The sequence below is a fragment of the Echeneis naucrates genome, chromosome 16 (genome assembly GCF_900963305.1).
Source record: "Echeneis naucrates chromosome 16, fEcheNa1.1, whole genome shotgun sequence".
Taxonomy (NCBI): domain Eukaryota; kingdom Metazoa; phylum Chordata; class Actinopteri; order Carangiformes; family Echeneidae; genus Echeneis; species Echeneis naucrates.
Window position 1 is genome coordinate 17659458 of NC_042526.1, and position 21271 is coordinate 17680728.

General features: G+C 39.2%; 1 protein-coding gene across 1 annotated transcript in view; it reads right to left on the reverse strand.

The window, feature by feature from the left end:
• The window catches only part of plxnb2b (plexin b2b), a 115895-nt gene that overhangs the window by 6654 nt on the left and 87970 nt on the right, over positions 1-21271 (reverse strand). The window contains exons 15-31 of the mRNA XM_029522841.1: positions 18038-18149; positions 17257-17393; positions 16623-16805; positions 15204-15297; positions 12981-13178; positions 11457-11636; positions 10130-10266; positions 9718-9818; positions 9157-9386; positions 7566-7747; positions 5672-5738; positions 4854-5000; positions 3588-3744; positions 2623-2723; positions 1018-1102; positions 485-636; positions 60-220 (exon numbers count right to left, since the gene is read on the reverse strand). Of these exons, the coding sequence (XP_029378701.1) occupies positions 60-220; positions 485-636; positions 1018-1102; positions 2623-2723; positions 3588-3744; positions 4854-5000; positions 5672-5738; positions 7566-7747; positions 9157-9386; positions 9718-9818; positions 10130-10266; positions 11457-11636; positions 12981-13178; positions 15204-15297; positions 16623-16805; positions 17257-17393; positions 18038-18149 (2424 nt within the window). The remainder of the gene's footprint in view (positions 1-59; positions 221-484; positions 637-1017; positions 1103-2622; positions 2724-3587; positions 3745-4853; positions 5001-5671; positions 5739-7565; positions 7748-9156; positions 9387-9717; positions 9819-10129; positions 10267-11456; positions 11637-12980; positions 13179-15203; positions 15298-16622; positions 16806-17256; positions 17394-18037; positions 18150-21271) is intronic.

Here is a 21271-nt window from a genome sequence, read left to right on the forward strand (position 1 = left end):
TACAACACATAGAATTGGAACTTTGAGAGTGATTTGTCAGTCTTCGCAGACACTTTTACCTATTAGTTTTCCAGATATGGATGGTCTCCTCATCCACATTGTTGTGTTTCAGGGCCTGTTCATCCAGGAAGTCAAAGAAATATTTCACAGCCGGTGGCACCACTGCCCCAGAGCACAGCACGCTGCGGAAGAAGTCATCCACAAACTGCTGCAGCGTTCCCTAAAAGGTGCCACAAAAAATGTGAAACAGGGCACAGACAAAAAACACAGCCACAAATATCAAAGTCGTGAGATATAGCCATTTGCACCCAGTGCGACAGAAGAGATTCAGGTTTTTCTGAATGTTTTCTGAGTGTATTAGCATTTTCTCTACAGCTCAAGAACTACCCTTACTTTAACCTAATCATCTGGAGAAATAAAAAAGCCATTAGCATCTAAGTGCCCTGACAAATATCTAATTGAATAAATGATCCTGTGTTTGTACCTTGACAGAAAGGAGTCGGGTCAGATAGATCTCCGTAATGGCTTTGGTCATCGACTTATCCTTTATGCTTCCTCGTTTAGATTTGATCTCATCTAGTTCATCTGCCGGCCTCACCAAATGAAACACCTTGTCATCTTCTAAAAGAGCATTTCCTAACAGGGAAAAATACAACACTTCTTAAAAACAACTGACATAAATGTTTCCTCTTTGTTTATTCATGCAGACGCTTACTGAAACTACTCAGATGATTAAAAATGGCAGGGCGTTGTGGATGTTGTGAAGTGAATCTGAATGCAGAGAGAATATCAGAGTAGAAATGCTTAGCAATCAGCTATTGTGAAATACGCACAAAAAGGCTGGGGATAAAAGTGCATATTATTTTAGCAAAATCGCAAACAGCACTATACATAAAACAACGTGTGCTAGCATGTTAAAAGACAGGAGGGATGTTGACAAAAGCCCTGGAGAAATGTGATAGTGCTAGCTTGGGTTCAGCAAGTGTGTGTTTACATGTATAATAAAGAGACACTTACGCTCTTCATGGTTTTCCTGGTTCTGGTCGTAGTTCTGATGAGTGTGGAGCACTCTGGACAAGACTAACGTAGCGTTATCTCGCACCTGTAATGCCCAAACCAGTTTCTTTGTTAGACAAAAAAAAAAAAAAAAAAGCACAATAATGACTTGAATTTGAGAGAAACTGTGACTTAGGTCAGCTGTCTCTTTAAGTACACTGGGTTTATCAATCAAATTGAGTGGACAACAACACTGCGTCTTCATTGGGGTATTTGCAGGCCATTTTCTTTAATGTCAACCCATTATTGACCCCACAAATACTGTGATTAGCACTACTGTGACACAGCCAGTGGATCTATGGTGGCTAGGTCATCCTCGAAGTGCAACTGAAAGTCATCGGTGGGTTGAAAGAAGGAAAGAGTGCCACCTCTTGAAAAAAGGAGATTTAGGTGGCAGTAGAGGATATATATGAGTGACTTTTATTTTCTGAGGATCAATGGAGTTCCAAGAAGATTTAGTTGTGTTCTGTCGCAACTGAGAGCTGACAAGAACAGACCAAGTCCAGACACTTTGAATTGCCTGTGAGGGGGAATTTAAATTTTAGGCCTGTTGTTGAGCTGCTCTAGACAAAGCGTGAAGGAAAATGCTTATAGACTGCGTTTGTAGCTTATTTGATTTGTGGACACTCACACGTTTACTCTCTATTTTTGCTGGTTTTTTTGTGCAAATGCTCTGCCTTGTCCACATTACCAGGTATGCCTGTATGCACGGTGACATATTGTTATACAATATACAATCTCCAATCTTTGCAATTTTTTTTTTTAACCTTTAACAAAATTTTCTAATTATTCCAACTGGCATTTGATAATAAATAAACTATTCCTACAAGTTCTTATTTAAAAGGCTGTTTGATGGACTGCAAAAAATAGGTACATAAAAGGCTCTGAAGGACAACTTCTTATGCTGTCCTTGAGTTTGAGTGCTACATGAAGGTTCCTTATGTACCGCACAATGTGCACTTATTACAAACACTTTTTTATATATATATATATATATATACATATACATATAGGACTTTCAGTCATACACTGAGGTAACAAACTAAATACATTTTTATATTGATGACAGCTTAATTTCCCTACAGTCTGGTTTACCTAAACAAAACTATGGTTGTGACTCTCACTCACTTTTCATTGTATAATCAACAGTAAATGTAAATTAAATAAATAAAATAGAGCTTTTGGACACTTGTTTGCTTTAAATCATAATACCAGATTTTTATTTATGAAAATCTAAATATTATTATGATGCAGGCTACGATGGTGAATGTTTTTACAGTCTCTGCATTGATTTGATGAAAGGCACATTATATGGCAAATAAATTACACATTTATTACTTCCCTGAAAATAAGGAGCCATGTGTAATGACACACAACTGTGGCACAAGATGAAAAGCTTAGCCTCTGACTGAAATTGATTGAAGATAAGCAATGCCATTCACATCCCCAGACCCACACATTGTTATTTACACCCCCCATGCCTCTTTGCATCCCTCGCTATTTTCGAGGGTTCACTTCTGTTAGTTTTATACGGCATTGCAGCATCTGCATCTCATCATTACTCACATTGTAATGTGCCAGAGTGTTGATGCGTCTCCACCTGCCCTCTTTTTGGGAAGTTAAGTCCAGATCTGACAAAATCTGCCCTGTCGAGCCAGGGCGCCATTCTGTCGAGAAGGCAGGATCAGAAAGTCAATCAAAGATGAAATTAGAGACAATGCATTTATTTTCTCACGGGTCACGGTTACCCTGTACTTAACCCATGAGAGTGTGATCTTAAATAAAGCCATCCATCTGTATCCCTGGTTCACCTGCCCTAGGGTTCAGTGACACACTTGAACTGATTTTGAATGAAAAACTGACATCAGTATTTTGTGAATAATTGAAATATTAGTCTAAACTGATTTGCACCCCAACATTTTCAATTTAGGAAAACCTGACACCACTGTCAACCTGAGCTCAACACCATCAGTGCCACATGATTCATTTACAAGTACCACAAAATAAAAAGGGCATTCTTTGCAATTCACTATGAAAGAAGACAGCTCTCTGCTTATCTAAAATGTATAAAGGAATGAGATCTACAGCATGCGTGGGAATAAAATTACTTTGATGTTGGAAAATGTCTATAGAGCTTTAGCCTTTCAAGTCAGTCCCCTAGGTTTCTGACTACAGTGGTGCGCAAAAGTTTGTTTTAAGATGAAGGATTTCTTCATGCTGCTGACACTGGAAAACTTCTCAGTCTCTATAAAGCATGTTTTATTCCACAAACAGCCATATGGGGGGGGTATGGAGAGAGACAGTGATCATCAAATATAATCTATTAAACAGAGTTAAAATTAAATAAATAATCGATTATTTATTTCCATAATTGCAGTCTGATTTAATTATAAATGCAACTCGATCAGAACGGAATTAGCTCCTCCATTTTAACATCTTTGCCACTCTCTGTAAAATGTTCCATTATTAATCATTATTACACATTTCATGCTTCCACACACCCTGCTCTTGGGTGGCCCTCATTTACTCACCCAGTGTAACACTGTCAACTTTGGGCCTTAGGGAGTACGGCAGGTTCCTGTACACTTGCTCTATGATCTTCTCTTTCACCTGCGAGATGGTGTCACAGTTCAGCACCTTGACGGGTGTCACATCCGGGCCCTCCCCGTGCACCAGCACTTGCAAGGTCTGCGGAAAAGAAGACCCATGATATAGATATAGACTGCATTAGTGATGGCATGTGCTGTTAAAACGCACCTATGCACTAAACAAATGACAAATATGTGGAAATATTCAAAAATGGCCAGAGCACCCAGCCACCCGCCCACAAACAAACACCCACATACAACATGATCCAACAGGATGTTGTCGTCATGGTAACCAGGCTTCTGTATGCACACATATACACACAGACAACCTCACACGCAAACTGCGGTGACACCTGACAGGGCTCCTGTCACCTTGGCCAGCTCACGCCCAGGACTCAGCGGGAGCAAACACTGACCCACCTCACCTCCCACACTCCGTCTGAAAACAACTAACTGACCACTCAACTGATTCAAACTGATTCAGAGGGGCCAGTGGTAGCAGTAACCTTGTGAGCCTGTCTGTCTTTGAATTGAACGAGAGGAGCACACTGTGAATTAAAGCCAAAGGGAAACACTGTCTCTGCCTGTGAAATCTAGTTCATGGTGTTTTTTCTCCTTCTATAATTCAATCATAGATGGCGATCCATCACGACGGGAGACGTGTAATTCAGGCTAATTTGATAATTGTCCTCGACAACGGCATTACCCATGGGTCTTTTTGTTTGTGCTGACTTTAACAGAAAACAGCTGTGTTCACATTAGCTTCCATAATTGAAACATGACACCAAAGCGAGACATTCAGGCTTTTCCTGATGGCAGAAAGCTGCCCAAATGGATGCAGAGCTGCTACAGGTTGTGAAGGTCAAGAAGAGCCTGTGTAGGTGACTTGTAGTACTTTCACCTGAGCCATGCATTTCACTGCTATATTAGAATGTGTTGGCTGTGTCATTTTGGAGCCGAGAACATTGACACTGAAAATGGATGTCACACAAAAGCGGGCAGTTGCCTGGGGGCTTTTGGTGGTTACCATGGCAACTGCACTGTGTCTATGTATGTGTGTGTGAGTGTGTGTGGGTGTGTGTGTTTGTATTGCTCACCAGGCACAGAAAAGCATCCAATCTCCAAGCTTTGTGTGCAGTTTTTCTGACTGTGGAATTTTTATGCCTGAGTATTTGTGTGCAATTTGTTGGTCTGTGTGTCTGTCCTCACCAGGACGGAGTACTCCACATCGTCGCCCAATAGGCCAGTGTCGTTGAGGGTATACTTGGCTTTCTTCACTCTGGCGTCCACTGGCCCTTTCTCAATCTGGTGTTTGATGGCTCGGAACAGTTTATACAAGGGCTCACCTGCAGAGTCCTGGCACACACATATGCACAAGTGCAAATGCACGCGCGTGCACACATACACAAAAAGGCATTTGTAAATTGCTGTAGGTGTTGTCAAGAATGCAACTGCTGTAATTACCAGATGGAAAGAGATAAATGCACATTTTCAATACCAAGCACTAACAAAATGAATTGAGATATCCATAAAATGGGCTTGGAACATAAACTTGGTTAAAATGTGTGGCACGTCATGATACACATTTACTGTTTATAATGAACTTAAATCACCGCTTAATTAATCAAAGCATTTTAAAATTACGCATTTTATAACTATCCATAAAAATTACACCTGTAATTAGGGCTGCAACAAACAATCCTCTTATTATCTGTTGATAAAACAACAGAAAGCAAATGGTCATGGTTTCCTAGCGCAATGTGTTGTCATTGAATGTTTTTCTTGCAACGCCAGCAGTGCAAAACCCAAACATATTAAGTTTATGTAGGGCAAAGACAATAATGATCACATTTGAGAAGCTGATACCATCAAATGTTTGGCATTGATGCAGGAAATGACTGAAACGGTCAATTACTTAATTCATTTTCTATCGAGCTAGCTGTTCTATTAAAATCTTTGAAGCTTATATTATCATATTACAATTCATAAATTCTAATTGAAAAAAACAAAACAACAACTGATATTACCTTCAAAAACTGGTAGAGGCAGATTGACATCCAATTGCACAGCATCCTTTCCACCACTGTCTCTGACCTGGAAAACACACATGATGAGCTCTTAGCATCTGTTTAGAAATTGAATGATTTTGGATAATCAACCCTGTTTTCTAATGAACAGTGCTGACATAAAATGTAACTTCTTTAAATCAGAGTAAAAAAATGCAGATAATAATAATTTCATATCATACCCTTTAAACTATGAATCTATAAGCCAAGAAAGTTAAATCTTCATGTGCACTTTGAGATGACACTTTTTTATGACAGCACTTCTACAACATCAAGGGGCATTTCTGCACAGCTTGTCATTGTCATGATATTTTCATTCAAAACTCATGTGATTGGTCACTTGATGGCTCACCCATCCAAATGACATATATCCACTGGTGGCGCCTATTGTTAGCTGTTAGCATGCCTAATTAAACGTCTTGTATGTAAGGGGGAGGCTGTGTTGACACAATGGCCTAATCAGCACAATGAGCCTCTCCATTGGGGGATAATTAAGATGTGTACTTGCATGAAAGCCAATCACAGTGTGCCCAGACAATGCAGACAACCCCCTTCCCAACAGTGATGAGGGACTAGACTGTCAGACAAGCGGGTCCTGCTAAGGGAGTGGAGGAAGCTGTCAGTGGACAATTTGACCTTGGCACAAACATTGCAGGGTAAGGCTCAGCAAGAACTAAAATTGGGGATTATTTTCTTAAGAATCCCCAGTTTTTCATTCGCTTCAATCAAATTAGTCAACTGAATGTTTACAGACACTGATACAACAAGAATTATGGGTTATTGTTATAGGGAGACGACACCCAGCAATTACTCTCCAGGTAATATCAGAGGAATACAGCCACAGTCTCTGGCAACGTTCTACTATTGCCAAGTTCTGATTTTATGCCAAGCACATTATTACTATTTTCAAAATAATTTGGATGACGTGGCTGACCTTTGCATTGACTCAAAAACATTATGGGCCAAAAGCAATTTTTCATTGATATCCCACTGGTCAAGGGTTAGTATAACGTTATGAAGAATATGATAAGGGGGGGAGAGCCCAAAAATAAATAAATAAGATCATCCAGAGCATTGTGTTTGGACACCAAACAGGGAAAGAAAAAACAGAAGGAGAAACAGAAGGAGGAGGACTGTAATAGATCAAGCAGTCGTCTGGCTCAAGATTGTGAACTACAGTGTTCAGTGTGAAATTCAACAGAAAACATCGCAACAGAATGAAACAGTCCACTACAGCTTGAACTAAATCCATCTTCCTCTAAACTGGCTTATATTTTCATAGTCATGTTGTAAATGTGGGATGATTCTGATCTGGTCCTCTGAGCTAAATGTCAACATTCATGCACTCACAACAGCAATGTCAACAAAGTGAAGGTATAAGGCTTAGCATGGTCAGTATATTAGGTTAGTATGTTAATAATGTATGCAATTCTGATAATTAGCAGCAAAATACCAGAGATGCTGTTAGCTTTGGCATTGTTTGGCAGTAAATAAAAGCAGTGGGTAAATTGAAAGTTTGACCTGATAAAAACCATTGTCAGGACTTAGAGCCACAACTGTTGACTTCATCTTCGCATGAAGAGCCATTGGATCACTAAATCTATTCATGTTCATTCTCTTTGTACCTTTAATGACTGCACGGAATGATTTCACTGCATGTGAGAAAACTGATATCCTGGAGGAATAAATGAAAAGTAGGTGGATCACCAAAGTCGGATTGTCATTTCTTTAATATCTCAGTCGCTTTGATTTCTTAGCTGTACCAACTGTCCTACCTATGAACTTGATAGTGATATTTTCTTTGTGCTTGCATCAGTATTTACTGAGCAGCAGCGCTGAGTTGGTGCTCACTCACCTGCGCAGCATGAGTTTGGGGTTCTTGCTGTGGACGTACTCCTCCATCAGTTCTAGCAGCAGTGTTCTCATAATGTCAGTGTAGTATTCCAATTTCCCGTGTAGAGCCACTGTCAGCAAGGAGGCGAAGTAGACCTTGGCCCTGGCATTGAAGTCATGACTGCGCTCCAGAGTACGGATAAACTGCAAACATCCACGCAAATAGACAGGAACAGGCAAATGCGAGCAGAATTAATTAAGTCTGTGTACACAGAAACATTTCCGACATGATATGCTTTTAAATGATCAAGAGACTAATGCTAGTGAAAACAATAATTATCAAGGTAAATTTATTTCTGGCATGCAAAATATCACGCTTTAGAAAAGATACCAATTAGTGGAAAAGGAATCACCCACACGTATGTAGTTAACACCTCAGAGGCCATTTTTGTGCCAGCAATATTGTATCATCAGGAATCATACGACTCCCTCTGCCACGTTGTCTGCTTCTCAAACTGTAGCCTACTCAACTAGCTAAAACATTAGAGACTCCTTCAGGGGATGACAACCTGAATTCAAAAGAGGTATAAAGGATCCCCTGAAGTATTATTGAACCAGGTTATGGCAGTCTGTGAATGCTTGCAGAGATGTAAGGGAGTAGGCACTATCTATGTAGTGGGAGGTAAATTCACTCGTGTGATACCATTAAATAAAAGCACACCAAATTAACTGTGGATAAGGCCGGGCTTGGGTGATTTTTATCCCTTTTACTACTATCAAAATAAAATAATAAAAATAATAATAAAAAAAAAAAAATCTGAAAAAATTAAACCAAACAGTGAGTTTATCTTGCTGCATTTTCGGAGAATTGTCTGTATAGCTACAGCCTCATAGCTCCAGTCCATAAAACTTCACAGTCTCTTCAACGCATAAAAGAGCCATATTGATAAACTGACACACTTCTTCATTACCATGGACATGGTTGGTTTAGTGTTTTCAGAAACAACTCCACTACTGCATTTTCAATTTCTGCGTAGCTTTAAACCAGTGAGAATTATTATCAAGGTCAACAGGATTTCCCCAAACATGTGCTGGTTTGCTAATTCTGTGAGCTGAGAGGATTTGGTCACAAAAATATATGTAAAGAAATACTGCATATATGCTACCAGTGAAGCCCATGGTAATTTATAGTTTACTGAATATTGTAAACTGACCAAAATGGAAGTCATTCTATATATGCATTTACAGTTTTGAAGTGTTAGCATGCATTAATTTTGGCTAATTATAAACTCACACAGGCTACAGCTATTTGCTTATAAAAAAAAAAGTAGTTTGACCATTTTTGATTAATAATTCATTGTTATGACATTTATAGCAAGGAATTTGAGAGTTCCCTTCATAGGCAACCTTTAATCCTCGGCTGCATGATACAAAGAGGCGTTTTCTCCAAAATAAAACATGCTTCCAGCGGCAGGTAAAGAGTAAGGCTATTATTGGTACCCTGCATCGGTCCCTTTCTGAAGCTGCACACCTTTACACAGCACAGTGTGACATGCACATGGATGCTATCAGATCATTTAGTGATACTCATCCACTCGATTAAGTATATTTACATTGATCAGGAAGGTCTTGGAGTTCAGGAGGTTGGAAAACTGGTTGAGTGCTTGTGTCACCGTGGCTCTTCGAGCCTCTGGGATGTCCAACTTCCCTGTGATCATCACATCATTGGCACCATCTTTAGAGGGCAGGAAGAAGACACGGTCTGTATAGGTCTTGTAGTCCAGGAAGGGGATTCGTCCTTCACTCAGGTCATTGGTGTGGTCCTCCATCTCAATCATCAAGTCTGTGCAAGAGGACCAGGAAAATGGTAAATTTATCCGTTTGATAAGAATCTTTTATCATTTGTGTGATGACCAGGCTGTCTTAATTATGGTCGTATAAGAGGCAGAGAAGAGAGAAATAATTTCAGGTGTTAAACATGGTGTTTCTGCAAATCCGCACCTCATAATGATAACACAGTGTTAAGCTGGAAGACCTATTTAATTTACCATAGTACAATCTATTAAAGAAATATAATCAGCATTATGAAGCACTTCATTGCTGCATGGCTTCCAAGAAACAGGGTCCCTGAGAGAGATATTAACAACACTGCAGACCTTTTGCATCATTTGTACCTGTGAATTCTTTCTTGCAGCGATCTCGAACACTCTCCTCCAGATTTTCGAGCTGGTGTTTCACCTTCTCATACTCCCTCTCTGCTTGTTGGCTCTTTCTCCTGACAAGACAAATGGACAGACACACCCAGATCAAGTGTCATTCGAGCAGAGATTAAAGTTTGTGGAAAGAAAGGATTTTAAGTTTTCCCCAAACAAAAAAAAAAAAACCTTTTCAAAAATAACTGATTACTGCGGCGATCATTCTGCTTCTGTGGGTGTGCTTATCATGATGTAGGTGTTTCATGAATATTTAGCTGAAGATGTGCTGAGAAGTTGAACAAATGCGTAATGGCCTGGAACAGACTGAGGACCAAAAAGTTAGGACAACACATATAGGATATGAAAGGGTAAACTGATTGTCTTTCCTTACCTGTAGCAGTAGACAGAGATTGCAATGATCAGGAGCATGGGCACAATAACAGCAGGGATGATGATGTAGAGAGAAGAGTCATTCTTATTTTCATATTGCACCGAGCCAACCACCCACTCCCCCTTCCCAAACTTGATCTATGGAGAAACAGAGAAGGAATCTTATTATCTGCACAGGCGCTCCACATTTTAGCCAGACTGTAATTCAGGCAGGTGTCAATGATAAAGCTTCCACAGTGCTGGAAAGGAAACAGGGGACTGAGGAGAATCTGCATAATTGCCTGCAGTTCTGCTAAAACAGCTGTGGGACCTTTCAATATTTTTAAAGTGCTGGGGATAGGTTCAAGTTGGAGGGCCCACATTTACTGAGAAAATGCATAAATGCTTTGAGTTTTACCCTTTCTAATCAAGGTGTTTCTGTGTTGGTATAAGCTGCACTATTGAGAGTGCTGCGGTCACCCTATGCGGCACACAGCCACAGAAATAAAACAATAGCTCACTTACATGTAGACAAATTATCTAGAGAAAAGGTTACAGTATTCATCACAACTGTGGCTTGGCTTTAATGAAATACACATTAAAAGAGCCTGCGTCTATATGAAAATTGTTAAAATGGTGGGGGAAAAAAAAAATGTCTCATTGTACATAGGTTACACCCAGAGAAACAGTAAAGATTTAGTATGCATGCCCACTCTCATCTACAAGTCTCTGTCTACAGTGACAGAGAGTACTTCAGTTAAATACAAATCTAAGGTACTTGTACAATGCTCAAGTATTTTTGTTTTATGCCACTTGACACATACAACTTTTTACTAACAGCTTTACTGACTAGTTACTTTAAAAATTAAAATTCCAGGAGCTTATAAAATATGACATGTTAATATAGACTGGACTAGCTACAGTAGTGTATGTAAAAGAGACAGATCAGTAATTGTCAGCCATATTATAATCCAAGTCAACACTCCATGGTCTCAGCCTCTCAGATGTGTGGATATGTTGCTTTTCTTTCCAAGACAGAGGAAAAAACCTCTATTTTAATTTTCATAAATCAAACAATCAATGGAAAATTGGCTTCATCTCAGCCTGATACAATTCTGCTTCACCATTAATGCTCACATAATAGGACTCTGATGACATAATATATATGTTAATAGCATTCACAATGCCTTTTTCTGCATGATGTGCTTTGAATATGGAAAGTACACTGATTTTCCTTTCCTAGTTTTATTCACATTGCATTTTTTCAGTGTTTTAGTAACATCTCTACTGTGGTTACTGTGATCCAAACACATTGTGGGTTTTGTGTGTCTATTTGTGTTGCATCTGACCATGAGATCCAGCATCTCGGGCCGGGTGTCCCTGCGGTGCCGCCTGGAGCGAGCGCGGGGCGGGATGGGTGGTGGGTCCAGGAACAGCTTGTCATCCTGAAGTGTGTTGACGACACAGGAAACATCGCCCACAAATGCCTGAGCCTCTTTGGCCGTCATAGCTTTGGAGAATCCTCGACCCTTCAGGAGAAGAACAACTGTTAACACTCAAAGAGTCGTGACTGAGCAATATGGAGGCGGGAGGATTAATTACTGTGTTTATAAAGCATCAAGGCTCATATGTTGTGTGTTAAAAACATTATTGTAAATTTAATTTTTAATTTTGTAATGGGTGGAAAGTTTATAATAGCTCTTTTCTGTTCCATCATTAGTGCCAAAATTAATTAGAAAGATTAAGATTATAGTCGTTGTAAACACATTTCTTCCGGAAGACACTCCAGGCACAGCTCCAGTCAATCCCACAGCCCTGGCACTGCTGCTGTATACACTTTAATATTCAACTGCATACTTCTATATCTACAGACATGCTTTCAAATATTCTAATGCAAAGGTGAAATAAGTTTAAGTGAACCAACAGCTGAGTAATTGAAATGACTTTTGAACTTTTTCTTTCCCCACTAATTTACCTAAAGGGTGTTTACCTAAAGAAATCTAAACTAAGAGTTTCATGGGGACCCTTCATGTAAAGCAACAGGCTGTTTTGCAAGAAATCTGAACAATTCTGATAATCAATTACATCAAAGGTCTTTGCTTTTATGCAATACATTTAGAAGCACTTTCTGAAATGCTATAAGCCAAAATGAATGCAGAAAAATGATCTACAATAATTGGAGAGAAGCGTTGATCATAATTATTACAAATACAGATATACAGATAGTTGAAAGATCAACAAGAAGTGCAAAAATTAATTTAGGCCGGCGCACTTTGATTTATTTTTATTTATCCTCTATTTTAATTTCTCCCATATATGTCAATAAGATCAAATTTATGAATAATGCATTAATTTTGTGCATTGTAAAAACATTCAAACTTTTGGTTATGTTTAAATGACACATCACCATCAACCGAAAAAATAGGTTCTTCATTACTGAATGTCTGCATTACAGTACTAAAAAAGTTACAGTTCAGAGGAACAACCAAAAAAGCCTAATTTTTGCATCACAGAAATGTGTCTTTTTCTGCTATAACCTTTTGACCCAGCTCTTTTAGAGATATTCATATTCATTATAATGGCTTAAATCCTCTGTTTCCAAGGTTTAAAAATAAAAAAAAATATCTGCTAATTGGGACTTCTAATAAACATTCACCCTGGTTCATTTGACTTCCAAAACAATCACCCTACTGAGATTAAAAAAAAAAAAAAAAAAAAAAGTGTAGTTATTTACATAGATTTTAACTGCAGTGGAACTCAACCATAACATCAACAGCTAAACTCCACAAATGTGGAGTCTGCAGTTCAGCATTTTTTCCATTTCGACCTCAAGCCAAAGAACACCACCATTAATCTTAGTCTTGTGTACTCACGGTGACAATGATGATGCTGGCCTCTGTTATGACCTTCTTCGTCAGTTCATTAAATATGGGGTTGGGGTGGTAGTCGAAGGGTTTAAGGTCCTTCTTGTAGTTGTCGAGCTGAATGGATGTTTTAAAGAGTTGGTTCGAGGAGCTGTTTATCGTCGGGGATTGAAACTGGATGACTGTGTCATTCTTTTCACTCGCAACCTGAAAGTGATTGAGGGAGAGGAAAATTCACAACCAAAGAAACAGCCAAGTAGTTACACACAAAGTAAGCAAGACAACACAAAATGATACTTTTAGGGTTTTGATTAGAAATAAAAGCATAAGGCGTGTGGGCGTTCAGGAAGCAGTGAATTGATGTTTTTGTTGTGTGATGAGGAATCTTCTGGGGGTGGGGTAGTGAGCGGAGTTTAGTACAATAGGGTAAGTAAAGTGATGTCTCTTTCCAGTAATTCTATTAAAATCTCCATCTGCCATCGTAGAAAAGCAGCCATGATGAATCACAAGCCAGAATGAATTATTCCTCCTCTGGCTTTGTTTATTTGCGTTTGATTAACTGGACTGATGGTGATACTTCTGTCATTCTCTGATTGTTTCCATACAGGGCTGACAATACTGCATGTGACAGCTAAACCCCAAAGTCACACACAGTCTTCAAAAGGAAGAGGCAAAAGACGTAGGCAACATTGAATAATGCTTTGAAAAATTCAAAGACCTACTATAAATTTTGAGGGCGGTTGGTATGAGTCAAATGCCTTTTGTCAATAAACTATGAACATAATTGGGTGGTACCAGCTATTTGAAAGTCCATTACTAAGTTTGTCTATAGACAGCAGTAACAGCTACCAACAACTAGCTACTTTCAAACTAGTTATTTAATGAATCAGCCCAAATTAATATTGCTTTTGAGTAAACTTTGGACCTGTCATTACCAGAGAACTTTTTCCTATCAGCATTCTACTATTTCTACTATTTATCTACTATTTACTAATCAGCACATAGCTCAAATTGCAGCAGGGGCTGAGGAGAATGTCATTAGTTCATACACTATGTTGGACTAGTAAATGTTGTTACCTGAAAGTGCTGGATGAAGAGTGTCTTACAATGAAATAATATCTTTATATAGTATTTCCAGTTTGGGCTCATTTAGCAGCAGTGATCACAAAGATATGCTGATAAATTCATGAATTAAAAAAAATCTAATTTATTTGGCTTATAGAACAATGTGGACAGGACACACAAACTGCATCATGTCATGTTGCGTTGTCATCAATCAACAATTTTATGGATAAAGCAAGTTAAACATGACCAATGTTTAAATGTTTTCTTAAAAAAGGTGTGCATGAAGACACATTTGTCAGACTAATAAAAAACATTGCTTACTTGACCTACAATGTAATGAACATGTTTTTCACCACAAGCCAACAGCATAATGTCACCAAATATTTGGGTCCAGTTCAGCAGATGGACTTAAACCAAGGGAAAGCTTATGGAGCTGACCAGCCAAGGCCTTTGAGATAACACATTACATTACATACACTGTTAGTTTGGGGCAGCTATAAGTCTTTTCAAATCTCTCCTCTCCCAGGGTAGCAGGGACCAGGGACTTGGACCAGGGTAAAGTGGTGAAGAGCGGCATAGTCACATAATCTTCTGCAGCCTTAATGCCGGTATTAAATTTAGCCCTTTAAAGGGAATGAACAAAATCAGTCCTGCTTAACACTGGTCAGTACACTGGAGGGCAGGCGCTGGCAAGCAGCTGTGAGTAACTCCTTCAAGTTGCCTGGCAGAGTCACTCCTACTTAAGCTGGATGAGGACCATAGTTAGATTTTAGAAAGAGTAAAACAATGGTACTGCTATCTGCAATCCAACAGTTTTGAAGGATTTGTGGTCGGAGAAGTTAGTAAGATTAATTAATACTCGCTCATGAAATCTCACTGATCAGTGGAAGCACAGAATGGGAGATACAGAGTGTGTGTGGTTGTGTATGCTAAAAGACTTGAAATGCTTCAGAGTTTGAATGAATCACCACTGTTGTTGTGGGCCCATGAGATGTGGCTGGATTGATGGACAGTGCTGCTACTGTGATGGGGGAACGAATGGAAAAGTGAAGAATCATAGGAAAAAGACAGTAAAGGCAAAGCGTGACGAGAGCACAGAAATTGTCATCATTACAGGTTGGGGATGATAGAAAGAGAAAGATCCTGATAAATAAAAGGAACAGAAACCTCAATAGCAGTAAAGTTGTCTCCCTGGACCTTCATAACAGCAGTCTGGATCAGGTTAAATCCAGAGCCGGTCACCACAATGTTTCTCCCACCACTGAAACACAAACACAAATATAAGTATATTCAGCAAAAACATGGGGAAACACATGTATAAGCATAGACATACCGGTGAGAGTTATATATAGGCAGACATGGCTCTTATATTGCACCAGAGGTAATTTTCACCAGAGATGAAAAGAAATTAGTTTACTCTATGAGTTGCATATCTGTCTTCCAGTGTGCATGACTAATCTCATGTGCTCTTATGCTTTCAGTTGCACAAAAATAAAGAAGTAAGGTAAACTTATAATGCACCCATTTTCAGTGATGAACATGGAGTTTCTTACAACATCAAAGGCTAACAGATGTATCCCCTTGAGCCAATCAGAAGTCAGACAAACACACACACACACAAAGGGATTCTCAGCAACTCTTGGAGGATAGTTTGGGCTTTTAACAAAAATGTTTTTACCATTAATGACCTTTACTAAAGCTTCACACTGAATGAAGCTTGCAGGAAGAAGGCTGGTGGCTTTCAGAGTGTTCAATTTCCCATATACAGTACGGTTCTGTTTGACCTTGTCATTGATGGCAGCTCTCTTTCCCTACTTCTCTACTTAAAAAACAACAGCACAGCATGATGAATTCACTGAAAAATCCCTTTATTCATCAACCTTGGTTTTATATTCCTGTCCTTTTTTCCGTTTTGTTAATGATAAGTCAGTAATATTTTCCACACCACCTCTGTTGAAGAAACACGAACCTCTTTATGAAGGGTGTGGAAGCTGAAGCTTAAAACGGGTAAATGCAAAAACCTCAGGATAACATGCTCATTGTCACAATGCTAATTTGCTGATGTTTAGCATGTGTGTTATCATATTTAGAGTGAATTGTGTTGTTTTTAGTTTAGGTACAGAATTAAATGTTGGACAAGGTCAAATTTTGACAGTTGCAGTGCTAAATGAAAAATTATGGCATAATGGAACTAAAAGATCTCCAGAGTCACTGGGTTTGATTCTCCAAAGACTTGCAGGTCAGGTAACTTTGTGACTCTAAATTGCCTGTAGGCCTGAGTGGGAACAGTTGTATGTCCCCACATGTTGACCATGTGATAGATTCAATCTGTCCAGGGTTGTCATCCCTAAATAGATCTACAAAAAAATCTACAAAAAAATGTAAATATGTCAAATATGTCATATGTCAAATAAATACTTAATATTTATTTAATATTAATATTATTAATATTAATATTAAATACTAATAAAAGACATCTCTGCCAACTCCTGTAGCCCCCTCCAGATAAAATGAAAGTGCCAAAGGCCCTAAATGAAATACTTTGATTAGAGGCGTGAGACATGCAAGAGGATAAATCAGACTGACCAGACAAAGCTTCCTTTTGGGTAATGGTCCAGTACGATGGGGTTTTCAGAGAACTGGAAGGCATTTTGAATGGTTGCTTGGGTGCTCTTCCCATACTTCACTGTGACGGTGAGAGGTTCAGAGGGCACCTTATCTGCTTGATATTCTCCTGTCCTGCATGTGATCTTTTCTCCGAATTGCTCCCTGCCAAGACAAGGACATAACTTTGCACTGGCTGCCTGGAAAAGTGGGGGTCGCACAAGGTCAATGTGCAGCGGAAGCCAACATGGCAGCAGGCTGGCAGCTTGTTAAATCCTAGCTTTGCTTATTTTCTACCTTGTTATTTTTCCCTTACTGCTGCCTAAAATGTCACTGTGGATCAGTTTTGACAGAAAACCTGTGGCCACAACGTTGAAAGCAAATGGCAGAGAGAGAAAAAAAAAATCCTGTTTATGACACCACAGTTAAGGTCAATTCCATTTTTACTTAGAAAAAAAAAACAAAAAACTATTTACTGGCTTTAAAGTGTGAATACTATAAAATTTTACAGAATACGTTGTCTGAATAAAAAGTGGCACTTATCTACCTAATAGACTGGACACAAAAAAAGAAGTCTCTGGTGTGTGTGACAATTATTGAGGGAGGAAATCCTTACACAGCACAGTCCACCCCTCCAATGGTAACCCGGACATCATCCTTACTACCAGTGTCCAGAAATCGCCCGGAAATTGTAATGAGGGTGCCCCCTGCTTTAGGACCTTTAGCAGGTGTCACTGTCTCAGGAATGGGGTCCTGTTGGGAGGGAGGGATGGGTCACAGGATGCAACATGAATACACACTCATCTTTCCTCCGGAAGGATTTACAAGCATACACAAGCACCAACACAAACACACACACACACACACACACACACACACACGCACACACGCAAACACACACGCACACACGCAAACACACACACACACACCACATCTGCCTCAATTTGCTGAGCAAACAGTTAGGCGGAGCACTCCCCTGTGGGGAAGCTTTAGCGGAGCCAGAGATATGAAAAGCCAGTTAAATAGTTACGCTGCAGCCTGTTAAAGTATTAGAAAGAAAGGGGGAACTACTGCACAGCATCTGGTTAAAGACGAACGCATACACATTCTAGCATATGTTGCAATACATTACAATTGTAATATGACAGCGTATAAGAACATAACTTCCTAATGCATTAGATGTTGTATTTGAACATTGCACTTAACATTGCATGCCCTTCATATGTTTTGATAAGGAGCTCTGTGCAGCCAGGAAATGGAAAAAACATAATAGAGTCCATAAAACAACATCAGCTGAAAGACTTTGGATGTGTTTATTTTCTGGGTCATAATTGCACGCATCTATACGGAAAATGCAGTTGAGGAGCAAATGTTGGTCTGCAAAAGAGAGCATTTACCCTGTAGGTGAAGTTCATGGAGGATGTTCCTCTCTTACCCCCCTTCACCACCACCTCCACTTGGCCCCAGTATTGCCTCAAATGGCCGACAGGTCCAATCTCACACACCACGCTGGATAGGACAACATGAAAGAAAACCGAAGATGAGAAAACATTTTGACTTAGGGCAGCCAGTTACAATTACTTTCTCCATTTATCATTTGTCTGAGTAACACTGACAATTATTCTTTGTTAACTTTCCCACAAGACAAAGAAAGGCAATAAATACTCAAATTTGTTCATTGGATCAAGAGAATGTTCAACATGTACTGTGAAAAATTTGTGAAAATTAAATGGCAGACATGCTAAACAGGTTGCTCTGATGTTTAATTAATGCTGTTGACTAAGCTCTTACGAATATGGTGTGATTTCTAAAACCAGAGTGACTGCCAATAAAAAGTCAGAAATTGAACCCCCTGGGATTTTTCCCACTTTGGAGTGTCTGTAGTTTACTGTGAATCGTGTGATAAACTGAACATGTCTAAGTCTGCTGCAGTCCTGAGGGGAAAATGTGTTGCTGATGAAAGAGGTCAGCAGAAAATGGCACACATCACATAGGCTAACAGGTGGGGCCCCGAGTAGAAAATTAACAGGAGAAATGATAATGAGAAGGAATGCTGAAATTATGTAATAAAGATAAACTAATAATAATGTGATGAAAAAACTTTAAAGCTAAAGAAAGTAAGCTACTGCAAGCAGCAGAAGGAATAATACTCAAGGCAACAGTAGACTCCAAAGCTGGAAGATTTAAGGGCGAAAAACAATCCATCTGGTCTCATAAATCCTGGTTTATGCCTCATCATGCAGATGGCGGGACAAGAATTTGTCCAAAACGTGAATCCATCTTGCCAGGTGTCAACAGTTCTGGTGTAGTGGGCGCAGGGCAATGATGTGGGTGTTTTCTCTTCTATAGACCATTTGTATGAAGTTAACTTGACAGACTTGAGAGTTTATTCCAGTGGGTTTTTTTTTTTTTTTTTGCAAATACCCAGCTCATTAAAGCACCTTTGAAATGAAGTAGGACTAGGTGTGTTTGTGACATGAACACAAAACCAAAGAAATCTGTGTGGTACATCTCCAGAGCTTTGGAAATTACATATTTCAGAGAATTCAAGCTGCTCTGTAAACTAAAAATAGGGTCATGTGATCAGCACTCATAAATAACCAATTAATTAGCCAAAAACAGTATTTAACCATTGATACTCAGGATTATTCCCCAGAGTTAGAAACCAACAAGGCACATCAACTCAAATACTGAACAGTTGGGAGATGCTTGAATAGAGTCCTTCCACTAAAACTAAAATCTCCTCTAACTCAAAGTATCGCAGATCTTTCACAGATCAGAATGATGAGCAGATTTGATGGTGGGAGTTTTTAACCCAAAGAACCCGACACCGAGTGTTATTCCCTGGTCAATTATGCAATGTGGGCGATCACCCAGGGCGCAATCTATTTGGGGGCGCACAAGCGTCCTTAAAAAAAAAAAAAAGAAAAAAGAGTGCCCTCAAAAACAAAAACAAACAAACAAACAAACAAACAAAAAAAAAAGTCGCCAGATTTCTAGAATAATACCGCTCATTTCAGTGTGCTCTGCTGCGCCCCTACTATCACATCAACTTGTTACTGAGAGTGATACAGGTTGTGTGTGTCTGTGTCAGAAGAAAAGGAAAGGGAGAGGGGGAGCGGGGGATCAACTTGCGGCTGCAAAAGCTGTGAGCAGGTAGAGAGTCTCACTCTCAGAGGAAAATTAAGACCCAAGTTGAAAAATATGCTACAGTCTGAGCACTGAATTCAGATTATGTTCATTATTATATTATTAGCATTATTTGTTTTTTTTATTTTATTCATTTGTAGTAGTAGTTGTTGTTATGGTAGTAGTAGTTGTTTTTTATATTATATTTCATTAATTTGTATTTGTGTGATGAAGGATTTGTTGGTTATATTGATGTTTACACAATTTCATTTATTTATCTTTGTATTTGTTTCTCTATTCTTGTTAAGTTTTGTACTTAATATATGTAATAAAATAACAAATAATATAATATATTCCTGTATTTGTATGTTGGGGGGAATGGGTTAAGGGGGGGGGGGGGGCACCAATTAATGTTTCGCTTAGGGTGCATAACTAGCCAGGACTGCCTCTGCAACCATGTTAAGCCATTCTGGGATGGTTGAAAATATTATTTTGCTGTAATCAAGACTTGTGATGAGCGCGTCCATCTAGAATTACAGTAGGAGTAACCGAGACCTGGCTGCCCAGTGGAGTGTTAACACAAAGCAAAAACCCTTTTTGCTTTTAAAGTCTGAAATTGAAAATGATAACAGAAGCAGCTGCAATGTGTTTGTGAGTTGAATGCTTTAGAATTTATTTGAATTCTGCATTAACATATGGGGACATGGTGATTAGCAATCTACAGCAGAGTTTCTGAAGTACATCTGTAAGTAATTCACCGATAGATGCTACAAGTAAAACTTTAAAGTGAAAATAATCAAGCTGCCATGAGTCGGAAAGTGTTCCGTTAGTGAATGCTTACAAAAACAGAATGATGGCAGGGAATATGATATCTTGAGTTGCCTTTCACAGCACTCATGTGTGAAAGGCCAAATGAGGGTTCCATTGATGACTGCAAGCTGAAAATGGCTGAAGTAATGGCTGACCTCTGTAAATGAAATCCTTCCTGGGAGTTTAGATACACAGGAGAGAGTTTGAGAGTGAGAAAGATGAAGTGCAGCCTGAGTGCGAGACTTGAAGGGTACCATAGAAAGAAATGGGGACTGTTTTGCTGCACACGACTTGCCTTTGGTGGAAAATGCAGACCCAGAGCTGTAGAAATGACAAAAATGATAGGTGCCACACCCCGATGATATTGTGCCGAGTGCTGAAGTGGAGATGCGTGATTGGGCAAAACGTCAAAGCAAACTCACCACAGAGAGGCTGCTAATAATATTATGCATTATTAACCTGCCAGGTCCACATATGAGACAGACAGATCAAAACTTCATCTTTCTTGCTGCTGCCACTCTAACAGAAACAGGGATAGCACAGGACCAGACCCCCTTAGCATCCCAGGGGTAAACAACGTAAAGGCACTGGAAATGGACATTCCTCCTGCGTGGTATGAAGATGGATGTGGTATTTAACAGTGACATATTGGTGAAAATCTGGCTTGTTTAAATTCTTGGGTATTTTTAATT